This window comes from Amphiura filiformis, chromosome 5 (genome assembly GCF_039555335.1).
Source record: "Amphiura filiformis chromosome 5, Afil_fr2py, whole genome shotgun sequence".
Classification (NCBI taxonomy): Eukaryota; Metazoa; Echinodermata; class Ophiuroidea; order Amphilepidida; family Amphiuridae; genus Amphiura; species Amphiura filiformis.
The window spans coordinates 63,416,228-63,431,296 of NC_092632.1; the positions used below are offsets into that span (position 1 = coordinate 63,416,228).

The window sequence follows — 15,069 nt, forward strand, 5'->3', positions numbered from 1 at the left end:
CTAATCACAGTTACTTTTGTGTTTTCAATGGTAAAAAGTTTTTAAAAAAGAAAGAAAAAGGACATGAAATTGACAATTTAGGCATGAAATACATGTACAAATTTTCTTATGCGTGCGAGAGCTTTGATACATACTTTTAAAATAGCAAGGCTGAATTAAAAAGTTTTATTGAATCCTTGAATTGACGAAAAACAAGAAAGGGAAAATCATTTTCATGTATTTAATTTCAAATGTGTTTGTACATGACAAGTTTTTGTTGTGATCAATTTCATTGATGTTGTTGGGATATGCTATAGCTTGTAATAGAATAATATTGAAAAGCCAAGAAAATAAACTGTTGGAAACTCAAAATTGAGGGCCTGATCAAAAGTTACATTCAATTGGATTTATTGCCAAACTTAAATTATATGGTAAAAAACATGGGTGGATTGGCAAACCAAATGTGGTGTGTGTAAATCATAGTTAATAGTTGTGTACTCTATATGATCAAAATATTTGAAACTTTTTTTTTCATTTACAATCACTTAATTATCAGGCACCATCAGATCGTAATCAGATGCAACCACCAGCTAAGCGGGTGGCAGATATTATACAGCACTTGGAATCGGCTGGGGCTTCCTCTCTCTCAGTAAGTACTTTATAGCTTTATTTAATTTGATAGATCTTCAAGTTGTATTGGGTATACCATAAAAACTTGATTGTTAGCATATGTGCTTATAACTATTGAGCGCTTTTGAAAACACGAAATTGTACCAAAGTCTGGCGCTTTACCAACTGAGCTAATGGGGTTGAGACACACATTTGCAGGTTTACTTGTTCGTATATAACTATGTGTATCAATGATTTGCTCAAAACCCTTTACACTTTTGTGGATGGGGCTCTTCATGTTTGCATATTTTAAAAGCGCTTGATAGTAAGCACATACACTAACTATCAAGTTTTTACGGTATTCATGGTCAGATATTACAAATTGATCAACATTTGGATTAAAAAAATACATCTTAACACATTTCTGCCAAATGCTCCCTATAAAAAACTTTGAAACCATGACAAAGCTTTCAACTTCCTGCTTAATTGATAGCTTACCTCAGAGGAGACCAACATTGAAGGCTCAACCCCCAATATAAGCAGAAAATTCCCCAAAGGCCAAACTCCTAAAAATTGACCAATTAATACTTAGGAACCTTAAGGCGACAAAACAAAACACCATCATGCAGGGTCGGTCAGGTGTGGTTTTTTGTTGTTGTTATTTTGCAAATGACAATTAAAAAATAGTGAAAATCACAGGGATCTGTAAAAAAAAATTTTTTTTAAACAAAAACGATCCCTTCAGGTTTTATCATGTTTGCCAAATGTGGCTGGTTTTACATGCATACAGCAAAAAATTAAAAATTCCCAAAATACAACATCTTGATTAGTCATGCCCATAGAACAGGTGTTTTGTTGTTGTCTAATAGATATTTTATCTTCAGATTCTATCTGATTATTAAGGTGATGTACTCATGTATTCCTTTCTTTCAGTTGACTGAGATCTTAACTGCTCCTCCAGGATCTATTAGGGATTTTATCACAGAACCAAAGGTATGTTAACAAAATATTAAGTAGTGGATAATGACGAAAAGAGGCTGCCTTTATGCTTCACCCTGACAGGCCATAAGACAATGCAAGACACAATATATGGGAGGATCAGAAATTATGATTTAAATAACTTCTTGAAGCTCTGGCTAATTGACATTTAATAAATTGACCTGGACCTTAACAATTACCAATAATTGTGAGGTCCAGGGTTCAAACCCAGCTGAGTCCTGATTTTTTGTGCTCTCTTAATTAAATTTGTTATTTGTCTTTATTGCTAACAATAGAATTGATTACAGTTTTGTAGTAATTCACACATTTGATTGTAAATGATCTATTTCAATTAATCCTAGATGAAGGCCCAATCATCAGCTTCCCTGTCAGCCATCTTTGATAGTCCACCCCTTCAAGAGTGCCTTTACTACATCAAGACTTACTGTTCATATAGCACTATGGTACACTTCTACAGGAAACATAAGAACTTCAATTTAGCTGTTAGTCTTATTTTACAAAAGGTAGGTTGGGTGTTAATTTGTAGTTATTTGTGTTTAAAAATTTTACATGCTTACATTCGCTTGAATATTTTAAAAAACTAAGTGTACATATACATCAAAGTAGTTGACTCCTAATCTGGTATAAAGCATTACGTCTTTCTACCTGGAGACTTTTGAAAAAATCCTGTCATGAGCTGTCAGCCTAGTATTGCCATGGGCTACACAGCATGTGCACCATCAGCTGTCACTATTGACCAGTATGAACAGGTGGGCGTGTGAAGCTTGCTCATGGACCATGGACGGAACTACTTTGTTTTGTTTAGGCTTGTTCAGTCACTATCTATGTTCAGACGGGAGCTCACCTCTAAGCGTAAACACGCCGGAGGTATTGCGAGGTCACCATAACTTGTCCACACAGTCCCTCCATAGATAGTCCGAGGTGCTCTGACGATAACACTCCGATCGCCAGGCAATCTACGTTAGTAAGTAGGCCAGTGGGACAACGAAACTGCTACGTGAACGAGCTACTCCATAGACTGTAGAATGTCGGTAAATCTTTCCCAGTTACATTAGTATCGTGTACACTAAAAGTTGGTAAAAGCCTCGAATACTCAAGATGTTCTCCTCGCATGCTACGCTATTATTTTGTTCAATCTTCTGGGTCTTTCCCCAGTATACCCGGGTGTCATGCTGGAATCAACTCAAAAAAGGGCATATTCTAATATTATTATTTTAATAATATGACTCGCCCGATGACTCGTTCCCGGGATCGGTATGCATGACAGTTCAAACTCAAATTTAAACAAATCTCTTGAAAGTTATTTTTAAACTCAAAGTTTTGCACACCCCAACCCACCAACCATGTTAAATTTGCGTTCATACTAGACATATACGAGGGGGTATCAAAAAGTTTTAGAAATCGCACAGAAGTGAAAGAGCTATGTCAATGAAATTTTGTCAGTGCAATCACTGGTCCTTATGTACACTATGGTGCAAAAATGGTCTCATAAGTATGTTTACTTTTTTTTACAGGAGCTAGATGTCACTACCTGCCTATGTAACCGCATAACCAGCAAAATGGAAAAAATTGAGGCATGCAGCATGATTAAGTTTCATTTTAAGGGTTACAGTGCCCAGAAAATCTGTGATGAAATAAAAATTCCTTTTCCAAAAAGCGACAGTGACATATCACAATCACCACCGAAGATAACTTTCACTTCATCATCAATTTTCTAGGCACTGCAACCCTTCAAAAGCAGGATCTTAATAATGCTGCTTGCCTCAATTTTCTCAATCTTGCAGTTTATGCGCAGTAACTGGGGCAGCGGGTTATTGGCATCTAGTGCCACCTGTAAAAAAAGTAAACATACCTATGAGACCATTTTTGGACCATAATGTACATAAGGACCAGTGATTGCACTGACAAAATTTCATTGATATAGCTCTTTCACTTCTGGGCGATTTCTAAAACTTTTTGATACCCCCTCGTACATGTGGCATACCTACTCTGAAGTCAGTCATTCAACCCCGGGCATTGATGTTTACCATGTTTGCAGAAATACATCCGTCTCGAGTCCATGACCTTTGTAAATTAAAAGCTGATTTTACACTCCCATCGCTGACACTGAGCGACAAGCGATCGGTTTTGGGACTACCGATGTGTGCTTGTGCATTTATGAGGCTCTATTTCATTGGTCGAAAACAATCGCTACCAGTTCAATGAACCTGAGAGACGCTTGGTCGGGTCGGGTCGCGCCGGGCCAAGGATGATGAAGGCACATGGTTGAATGAATTGGATAAACAACACGGCCAAACTTCAGCAATTTACATAAAATACTTGTTTAATGGTCTGCAATACAACAAAGAGAACAGATGCAGAAGCAACACATTAATTTATTTTTGGCTGATTTATAATTTATTTTATTTATTTTTCTGGCTGATAATGATAACATATTTCTAATTTATATTGAAATGCAGGAAAAAATGACGAGAAAAAAATATTTTGAGGATTCGTCCCCTTTGTTATTCATATTGTCTTTTTACAATAATTTTAACATGTAGGTCTACCATTGTCTACCGTCCATCTGAAATGTGATTATTATTCAGTGTGGTTCAAATTTCAAAATCATTTAGATCTCATACTACCTGTATATACCGTACTCAAATGTCCTGGTCCTGAGTTTAAATATGCATATTGTAAAACACTTAAAATTCGCGGGTACTTTATTTCGCAAATTGAGAAAATGCAGGATATTTTGAGGGATTTAAATCACGAATCCAGAATATTTACTGTTAGTTTCAATGTAAATTTTATATTTCACATGGGATTTAATTTCACAAATTTCAGGTCCTCGCAAAATTAAATACCTCGTGAAATTTAAGTGTTTTACAGTACATATAAAAAAATATCAACTCATTGGTAACATTTCCTTTAAAATTCCCCTGGAGTGTACTACGAAAAACCCCCGTTCTACAGCCCCGAACAACCCAGATTTTAGCCTTTTGGATTTTTTTAGATGAATTAGAATTCAAAAACAGTCATATTTTGGCGTAAGTGTTAATTTTTACCGAAAGTATTTTTTTTTAAATCAATATTTTTGGGATCATATAGCCACTTCCAGAAGGAAAATTCCAGATTGACCGAACCATTAACCAGTCTGTCTGTCTGTCCATCCATAGAACCTGGGCGGGCGTAGGCCCTATATAGAACAGAGTTTTTTAGACACAATTTTTTGGTAATTAGTATTAATTAATCAAATATAAATTGTTCTCATGCAGTTCTGATATTACTGTAGTGTCCTTTTGAAATGTTCATCTGTGCATTTTAATGTGTTCATCAAGTATGGTTTGTGTTATTTGTGTATGAATCCTCGATTAGACCTCGAACTCTCACGGAAAATATCAAGTACAATAAGATCCATCCAGTAAAATCCTGCAGGAAATTTCCTCTAACGTTCACACTTCACAGCTAGGCAATTATTTCTTAATTAACATTGCAGTGAACTTGTTCAACATGCAAATGCACGAAGTACGAGTATTTTGATCATTTCTAATCAAGAATTCATTGTTGCTCCTCAATTTCTTGTGTCAAATGAATTAAAACCCACAAACACCTGCATAGTCTATATTGGTTCCAACTAAATGGTATTTGCATTGACATACATCTCTGATACATGTGTATAGCTTGATATGGTATTCTGGACCTGTGAGAAATGAAAAAAAGAAAAGAAAACAAGAATGGTGTTAAAAAAATAAGCTTGTTACAAGTCTCAACTATATTATAGTAGGCCTAAAAATTAAAAATATCTGTCCATTGCAAAATATCAGCTTCATGTGAATTTGTATTAATTATTTTCCCTGAGTATAGAGTCTAGTCAAATCCAAATACCAAAGTACAGTGAGGGGTCGAAGCGTGCATGGACAGCGTGTAGTATCATCACTGACATATTTTTATGCTTGCTCTCGAATTCGTCTTAAAAAACTAGTCCAATGATTTTAGAAGCATTGGCAAACTCCATTCCATTTCAGAAAAAAAGTCGGATCATTGCATGCATGCATGTTACAGCATGTAGCCTAATTACAATGTACTTCAAAAAGCATTTATGATGCGATGACAATGGCACTGTGCCAATACACACATGTTAGTAATACGATTCAAGATTCAGGTGTCATGAAAGTTGAAGCATCTTTCGAAGTTCTAGCGAATAAATAATATCATCCAGTCGGTCTTAACTCTTTAATACAATCAAATTTTAGTGTACATAAAGAATCATACTCACAGAAAAGTATATAATTTGCAAAAAAAAATTGAAGTTTCAATCACAGTACGCCTGAATTCTGCCGCGAAGAATAATGTTGCAACTTCGATGATCGATCATGTTGTTGGTGAACTGTTTACATTCATTGACGCGCATTAATATGATTATTACTATTATTGTGATGCATCGTAAAGGGAGTATTTGTGTTTATTGTGGGTTGTTGATCATTTCAAAGAAGAAAATGCCACATCAATTGAAATGCATTGCATGTATTTCAGATTGATATTTATTATTATAATATTTGTTTGTTTGAATTATTTACTGAGAACTATCTGCAGTGCGTAACTTTTTCACTTCATGGTCAGCACAACAATTAGTGCATCGCCTAGACATCGAGTTTTACTATCCAGTCAAATGCCTCGCAGTGCGGCTGCATATGGTGTTATTGATAAGGAATACCAGCTGCAAGAGTAAAGTTAGGGAAAATAATGACCGTCGATTCTCAACTAATCGCCGGTCGGAGCTGAAAAAAAGTCTCCAGGTAGCTAAACCATAATGGTTAGCCTTACCATATATTGGTGTTGAAAATACCATTTCTACTTGATATGCACCCTATCCCTCAGTGGCACCCCTGTTGACTTTTCTAGCTTATGACATGTTTAAGCTGAGACGAATATACCGTCTCAGGTTTAAGCACGCATTTCAATATGCCATTTGCAAAGAAATTAAGTTTAAATGTAGATTAAAATCACAGGGAAATCATCCAGACATTGTCTTGTTATGGCTGTGACACTTCTTCTACTGATCCTCTTTTTGTTACCACGAACAGCAAAATTGTTATTGATTCAAAAATGTCCAGCACAAAATGTAATTAGATGGACACAGGATCTCCAGTAATGATGATATTCATTAAAGCTTACTAACGATTTTCTATTTCAGAGATGTTCTACTGAAGTGTTCATTGAGGCATTATTAGTACCTTGCATGAAGCAGGGCTCATTGGGTAGGTTACAGAATGAGATGTTGCGTCTCGACCCTACGCTGAATGCATGGAACGTGTACCTGACTGCATCCTGTCGATATCTGAATCGCAATGGACTCAATCATGTGCTGTATCACTTCCAACTGTTTATGAAGGTATGGTCAAATTGTTTGTAAGAAGCAGTATCCTTTACACCCAAATAATAGTGGAATTTAAAGAGAAAATTTTTGTCAAAATAGTCTAAGTTGTTACTTAAACCCCATAATGTATGATCTTGTAATATGAAATTGGGTAGTTTTTTTCAAATCTGATTTTTTGGCATATTTGTAATGTTTACACATGTCCCAACTTGCACCTAATTGGAATCGGCCGAATTTTTGGTCTTTGAAGGTCAACAGAGCACAGACATAAAGTCATAATTTGTTTTTATGACATTATGTCCTCCCATACATGCCATAGAACTGCATGTTTTATGGCCAAGATAACCAGTGGGATTTCTTTCACTTTACCTTGTTATTTCAGCTTAAAATGGACAGCAACCCTTCCCGGCAGTTATTACTAATGTTATTTCAAAAATTAAAATATGACGGAAATCATACTTTATGGCTTTAAAGGTGGCGTGCGTACACATATCCACAGCATAAGTGACAGTGTATACTGTGGAAATATTGTACGGGCACTAAGCGTAATGATATGCGTAAAATGTGTTACTAACCTTGACCCATTAGGCAAAACAAAAATTAGTTGGGGGAACATATAAGTTGTAAATCCTATATTGTCACCCTTTGTCTTTTTCCAGGATTTTGTCAGGGCAGCCATGATGTGCATCAAGTTCTTCCAATCAGGTATAAAGACATACTCGGATCTATTTGATCGTCTCCACTACCTGGAGAAAGCTCGTCAGCATTTTAAGGCTGTATTGGATGATAAGCAGTGGGATGGTGTACCAAGACCACCCATCACTGGCGGTGTGTCATCTGGATGGGCAGGATCTAGTACAGAGGCTAACATTAGGCTTATGTTGACACCATCTGATCTCACTAAGTAAGTTGTGCACACAGATTGAATTTGAAAATATGAAGAAAAGGCCAAAGTCAAGGCCAAAATATCATTTGACCTCCTTGCTTGTGTTTTGTAATCAAAGAAAAGAAACATGTCAGTAGTAGGTGACTTTGTGTTGGATGGCTTCCTACCCGACTGACAATTTTTAGATAAGTGTGAAGTATCCAAATGTCGGGCCCATTATTTTTGTTATAGTTGGGCCAGTAACTTTGGTTAGTAGGCTAGATCCAGAAAGAGTTACGGTAGAGCCCTGCGGACCCTGCAGGTGGTGTATGGATTTCAACTGGAACAGCCCAGTATAAAATGTGTCCTGCTACCACGAAATGAGCGTAAAATCGCAAGTTGGTAGTTTTGAGACATCCTGGCTGCTGAGTGGATGTTCTTTGTTTGCTGCACACCTGTACAAGCCAGTAGCATGTCCTTGGTGAATGGCCCATTGTGCCCTCATTCACATTCAACAGGTACGTGTGAAACAAAGAACACCAACATAGCAGCCAGGATGTCTCGAAACTACCAACTTGCGACTTGACACTCATTTTGTGGTAGCAGGTCACAAATGAAGATAATTGTCTTGAGAATACCTTGTCAAATTTGTTTAAGAATATTGATTATATTTTCACAGGCACATGAATACAATGAAGCTTCAGATTGAGGTGACCAAGACCTTGCATCGTATGGCTGGCAAAGGGTCAGGGTTAGAAGGTCAAAGTTCAAGTGCTTCAGCCTCATCATCCACTGGTACCGATGCCCCACAAAAACCACCAACTTTATTTGGAAATAGCAAAGAAAAGGCTGCAGTTGCCAGAAAGGTGAGTATGGTGTTATGTTACTTCGTTTGATGGATTGATTTTTGTTGTTATATGCTGGCCTGTACATGTAGGGTTGAGGTACATTATGTAATGATATTTCATCAGAACATAGATTATCTTGCCACTTTGCCAGAGCTGTGTTAAGCCATGTGGCTTCTTTCGCCCTCAAAAGGCCAAGAAACAGACTTGATGAAAATTGAAAAAAAAATATGTGTAAGGAGGGAAGCGGACATTCAACGCACTCAGGTACAGTGTTCAACTTGTTAGCATTTTACATGTTTACCTGTCAAATCGTCCACTGGACTTTTTTTTTTTGTCCTAAGCATTTTGACAGCTGTACAAGAAATGTTGGAATACCACCCTTAAGTTTATTTATAATATAATCATATCTGAACCTTTACATCTACACTTTGGAATCATATAATCATTTGTACATCATCAGATCTTTACTTTTCATTTACCATCAGGCCATAAAGAAAATATATGTGACCTTTGGATATCATAATAATATATCCAGGATGTAAAACTGAATACCTTTATGTCATAAACTGTAATGTATATACTTACTCCAACCTGAACATTTCCTTCTGTTGTTGCATTCCTACAACAGGCCTTGTTATCTGGGAACACCATACAAGAAGGTTTTCAACTGACTTTCAGAATTATACAGGTAAGGTATAAATGATTCAAATCAACAGTGATATTACTTGGCTCACCATCACAGAACAGGTGGATCTTTTGGGCCTCTGCCATAAAATAAAAAAGTCAAGTGATAGGGGACATTGGAACAATGGCATAGCTAGGGGGCAAGGGAGGGCACATGCCCTGGGCAACGTCTTAGGGTGGCACTACCAATTCAGCGTCACAAAGATCGATTCTATGACCCCAAGTGGTGTTTGAAAGACCGTTTTAAGACATAAATTCAATTTTCACACACTATATGCACAATTGTGTTAGGAATTGAGGGCACAATTTTGTGTCCTTGCCCCCCCCCCCCCTCAGCACCACATCCCACATAGCTACACCCGCAGGATTCACTCAGGATATTATTTGGTACGTATGCTCGTCACAAAAAACGTTCAAGGGTAATCTTCCTACGTTTAGGGCCCGGGTTTAGGGTTATAATTGAAAAGGGTCACATATTCACAGAGTGTTAGTCATCAGATTTTCCGGTCAGTGATGACAGGTAGTGGGTGCGTATATATTCAATCTTTGATACTCAAACAATATCCCTTAAATTCTTACAAAATCTGATGGTTATATGACTCGTCTATCTTGCAGGATTTCCGATTACCCGACACCCTCATCTACAGCCACGTGGGACGCCATCTTGCAAATATTCGCAAGTACAAAGAGATCCGCTCATTGCTGACCTGCATCCGAGATACAGGATTGGCTCAGGATCAGAATTGTGACGAGATACTGGATGCCTGTGTGAGAGTCGTAGCTGATGACTCCAGTCAAACCAAGGAAGCAGAGGTGCTGATTAAACTCATGAAGAGTGACACAAATAAGGTATGTGAGAATAAAAGATGATATTAGGCTGTTCCATTTAAAATCCACAATACCCTAGTGGAAGATTTAGCTAATGTCTTCCACAGAGGGAGTAAGAGTTTGGAATAGAATAGACAATTGGGTAGCTTCCATTTTAAATACCTACTCCAGTTGTTGAAGATATATAAAGCCATAATACAGGGGGAGTGTGAGCAAAATGATTAACCCTGACCAATTACATTTCAAAAACATACTCCCCCTTTGGAAGATATAAAATAAATCTTCCACAGAGGTAGTGTGGATTTCAACTGGAATAGCTCATTGTTTGTTTCAGCCAGGATGTATAATGTGATATATTATCATTTTGGAAGAGGAGTTCCAGTAGTTTGATGAGACAGGTGCCCTGTTCAATCCTCAGTGGGTAAAATCTAAGCTGCAGTGGTTTTAGATTTCTTTGCTTCATTGCATTCATAGCCTTGAACCTCATCTGCCAGTGAATGGAATGTGTCCAGCATGAAGTGACAGGCTTGCCAAAACATAGTATACAAAATATTAACTGTTGATGAGTGTGATGGTCCAAATATAATCGCAAGTTGAAAGATGGATTGTTCCATTCCACAAGCCGGAACCATAACTAAATAGGCGAGTCAGAGAGACAGCGCACAGGCCTAGTGTACTCATACTACAGTGCAGCACTAGGATAGGAAAAACTGTCACAAATAGCAATCAATCAATGAAATGTCTAGAACTCATGTATGAGTGATATAATAAAGGTTATTAGACCTGTATGTGTGTTCATTCACTTAAAACACCAAAAGTTAAGTGTCTCGGTTTCATGAGAAAAGCAAATAGGCATTACTTTGGAGACATACTTTAAAACTTTGGAACCAATGAACTTTGGAATTCCTTGCAGAATCAGCATTCACCTTTGTGACTGATGACATACATATTATGTTATTACATAAGAGGGTCTCACCTTAACTGGCTACATCCCAGGATCCATCTGGCCAGAGCAGGATTCTTTCTTCGGTTCTGTGAATGACTTCAGTAATATCCATTGCATGTATAAAGTAAACTGTATTGTGGTATTTTATCATTTTTCAGATCAATGCCTACATACTGTGCGGTAAACTCAAATCAGCCTATCTGCTAGCCGTAAAAGGAGAAAGAGTCGAGGACGTGCAACGTATCATGCGAGCAGCCAAGCAAGCCGGCCAGTCCCAGGCTCAGATGAAAGCGATATGCCAAACATGGCTAGCTAGTCAAGAAGAGAAGAGGCTGAGAGAACAACAAGCACAACAGTTACTATCTCAAAGTAGACAACCTAGACATTAAATAGTCGCGATTGAAAGGTCATATATCTTGGTAGATTTGTGGTTGAACTTTTGTTCATAAAGCAAAGTTGCACATCGGAACAATTTGGTTGTTATGACTACAACTGGTATCAGTTAAAGGAGTTTAAATGGCATTTTCAGTTTGAACAACCAATCATTTATTTAAAGTGAGTACTTTGTGTGTTGTGAACAAAAGTTCAATCTCCATATAGGTAACAAAGCTGCAATAACTAAGTGGATCTTATTTTTTCAGTTACTGCAGAAATCTTATATGAGACCTGCTCCCACAAAATGAGAGGAAAGTTGTAAATCTTTATCTTTGAGTTATGGTCAGGGACAAATGATTTTGTGTGGAAAAAAATAGCAAATTGTGCAGAGATTGCGCATTACTTTTATACATAAAACACACAGGAAGAAAAAAACCATGTCAAAATTTGTAATTATATACCGTGTCATGTAGGATGTACATGTATATATTTTTAGCATTATGATATCTAAATCATGCAATTTGTGGCAATTTGTAACCATTTTAGGCATTTTGGTGGTTATTTTGAAAGGCACCCTCGATCTGGAGTTTCCCACCATTTCATACTTAATGCATACTTCGAAGTTTAAAAAAAACCACTTTCAAATAATATTCCCCATGATTTGGTCACAGGATCACAATATTCACCTCTACTATACCCACTGGCAGTATTAGAGAAGTACATTCCCAATACGCGAAAGTAACCAACACTGGTACAAGACAGATTAGCAAAGGATAACATTACTGTGATGATTCAAACAAGGCTGATATTTCAATACAGACAAACAAAAGTCCATTTTTGTTCACATTTCATAGTGAATTGTGCGGAACCATATCTCCTTTTCTTAGCTGGTGACTTTCCGCTCATTTTGTGAGAGCAGATCTCATTCATTTTGTCAATGCAAATGTAGTTTTGCTTGTCCAACTCAAGACACACTTATTTTACGATGCAATTTAATCTACTTTCAGGATCCCACTTTTTGTTTATTTAAGGTAGCAAATTCCATGCCTGTACCGTCTGATGGTGCTGATATTTGTGAATGCATGTACAGTGTTCATGTTCAACAGTGTGTAACTTGTTAGTGATTTACCTGCTTATGTGCCAAATGTAGCATTGATCCCTGTGGGCTAAGTTCTACCTTCAAGTAGAATCAAGTAGTTGGTTTGAGTAATGTTATTCCATTATAAGATTATTTTGATGACCTTTGACCTGATATCAGTACTACACTTTTATAAGTACATGTAATAATTTAAATCAGTGCAATAATATAAACAACTACACATTCCGTTCATTGCATATTTCTGCAAAATCATATCAGATATTTGACCACTTTAGAAGTTCTAAAGAAGTTTAGAAACTGTAAACATAATTATGTTGGACTTTTCCTACTTTGGCATTTAAATTTGAGTGACAGTGGTTGAATTTTATATCCAAAGTTTTATATTCAGCTGTTCATAATGACATTGCTGTTCTTTGTACTAGGCTGAATTTAAAGGAGCATTTCATGATCCCAGCATCCTCTTTTTATGACATTTTTTAGTAGATATCCATGAAAAAAGCTTATTCCCAAAATGTCAATATTACACTGCTCATAGGCCTCTGTGTTGTAATTTCGTTCTGGTATACCAAATTAAAATTCGGCGATATCTTTGCTAAACGAATTAATCTGCAAGAAATTTTTTGTACATAAATATTATATAGCCAGAGGTTTCGAATGGTATAAAAATCTCAGAGGCTGTGGATCACAAAATGCCCCTTTAAGCTGAATAAGGTGAATATTACACGTTATAAGAGGCTGTTATGTGTATTTTGAGTGTTAATTATGTAAATCATGTATATGCTTTGACATAAAATGCTAACTTTTTTTTTTCATGAGAGCTTAAGGGAAGGGGTATGAACGTTTGGGCAGTATTTATTGTGGGACATTAGAGCACATCAGACATATTGAATTGCATTCTGAATACGAAGAATGTCCTTCTGATATCAAATAATTTTGATTTTTGAAATTAAATGTAATACACATTTTATGGCAAATGATTAAAAATTGATATTTTGATATTTAATAGTACTCAAGTAAACTTTACAAATCTGATGATTTATACTTAAAGTGTATGTAGGTGGAAAAAAAAGCAAACAATCAATTGAAAATTTTGACCTTTAGTATTGAAGATATGGATTTTTTTCCCAAAACACCAAAAAAATAGGTCTTTTTGGGAAAAAAATCCATATCTTCAATATGAAAGGTCAAAATTTTCAATTGATCGTCGGCTATTCCTCCCAGCTACATACACTTTAAAAATATATCATTAGATTTATAAAATTTACTTCGAGGACTGTTATATATCAAAAATGTGAAAAATATCAAATTTTAGTAATTTGTCATAAAATTTGTATTATATCGTAAATTTCAAAAAATGAAAATTATTTGATATCAGAAAGACATTCTTCGTATTCAGAATGCAATTCAATATGTCTGATGTGCTCTCATGTCCCACAAAAAATACTGTCGAAACACTCAAAACGCTCATTCCAGATCCCTTAATATTACTGAAAATGTTACTATAGTAAAAACTTCATTTGAATGAACACAGCTGTCAACAACTGTAAGCGATCCGACCGCTATCGTATTTCAAAATATAATGTGAACACACAATCTTACATACTTTATGAAAAACCTGGTATGGTTGGATTCACTTCCGCGTTAAGCACATGTGTGCGTTCATCACCCATTCAACAACTCTTCCTATACCTTTGTACAGGAGCCAACCGTTGTTAAACCGTGATGAACCCACACTTTTACTGTAGCGATATCTGTGAACGCGAAGCGAGACTACGCGATCGCCGAGAGCGCGTAAAATTCGTCATGCCTGGAACCTTTGTGCGTATGCCAGCTTACAAGTTAAATTCAGTATTTTTCAGGTAGCGGCTAAACATTGCCGTTTTATTCTGTAGTTTTATTGTTGATATCAAAAGAGAAATCATCGAAGTTTTTGTAAGGCTGAGTGGCAATGATTAACTGATATTCCTCGTAAAAGAATCGTGAATTATACGATATTTAGCTTCTTTTCGTTGTTGAAAGGATTCAATCATGTTTCATCGTTGTTCATCACCGTTTAACAACTTCGCGTCCGGCGCGTCTGCGTGGTTTATTACTCGGGCAGCTAAAGCTGCCCGCGCAAGTAAACCACGCAGACGACGCGCCGCATCGTTGTTAAACGGTGATGAACAACGGTGAAACATGATTGAATCCTAAATGTACGCACTCAATCATCACACAGTTGGGAGCTTTCCACTTGTACTGTTAAGTGTCAAAGGCTAGCTGGGAGGCCTTGGACATGATGATGGTGTGTTTATCATTATATTGATATACTTATTAATGTATAATGTCAATTTTAAACTTGAAATGTGCATGTTAAAGTTACGTTTAACAATGTGACAGTAACTTTGAATTCTTCGTCCAGTGGCCAACAGTGTGGGAATTATTTTTTGACCAAAAGCCTTTACTGAGAAAGTAATTATACATTTCTGTCAGTAG

At 36.6% G+C, this 15,069-nt stretch overlaps 1 protein-coding gene across 1 annotated transcript in view; it reads left to right on the forward strand.

Annotated features, from left to right (window-relative positions):
• LOC140153520 (zinc finger FYVE domain-containing protein 26-like) overlaps positions 1-13,458 on the forward strand; it is a 37,199-nt gene extending 23,741 nt beyond the window's left edge. Inside the window, exons 14-22 of the mRNA XM_072176294.1 lie at positions 536-628; positions 1,522-1,581; positions 1,929-2,090; positions 6,767-6,964; positions 7,609-7,853; positions 8,494-8,680; positions 9,291-9,350; positions 9,962-10,195; positions 11,279-13,458. Coding sequence (XP_072032395.1) covers positions 536-628; positions 1,522-1,581; positions 1,929-2,090; positions 6,767-6,964; positions 7,609-7,853; positions 8,494-8,680; positions 9,291-9,350; positions 9,962-10,195; positions 11,279-11,509 — 1,470 coding nt within the window. The 3' untranslated portion in view covers positions 11,510-13,458. The remainder of the gene's footprint in view (positions 1-535; positions 629-1,521; positions 1,582-1,928; positions 2,091-6,766; positions 6,965-7,608; positions 7,854-8,493; positions 8,681-9,290; positions 9,351-9,961; positions 10,196-11,278) is intronic.
• The last annotated feature ends 1,611 nt before the right edge of the window (positions 13,459-15,069 follow it).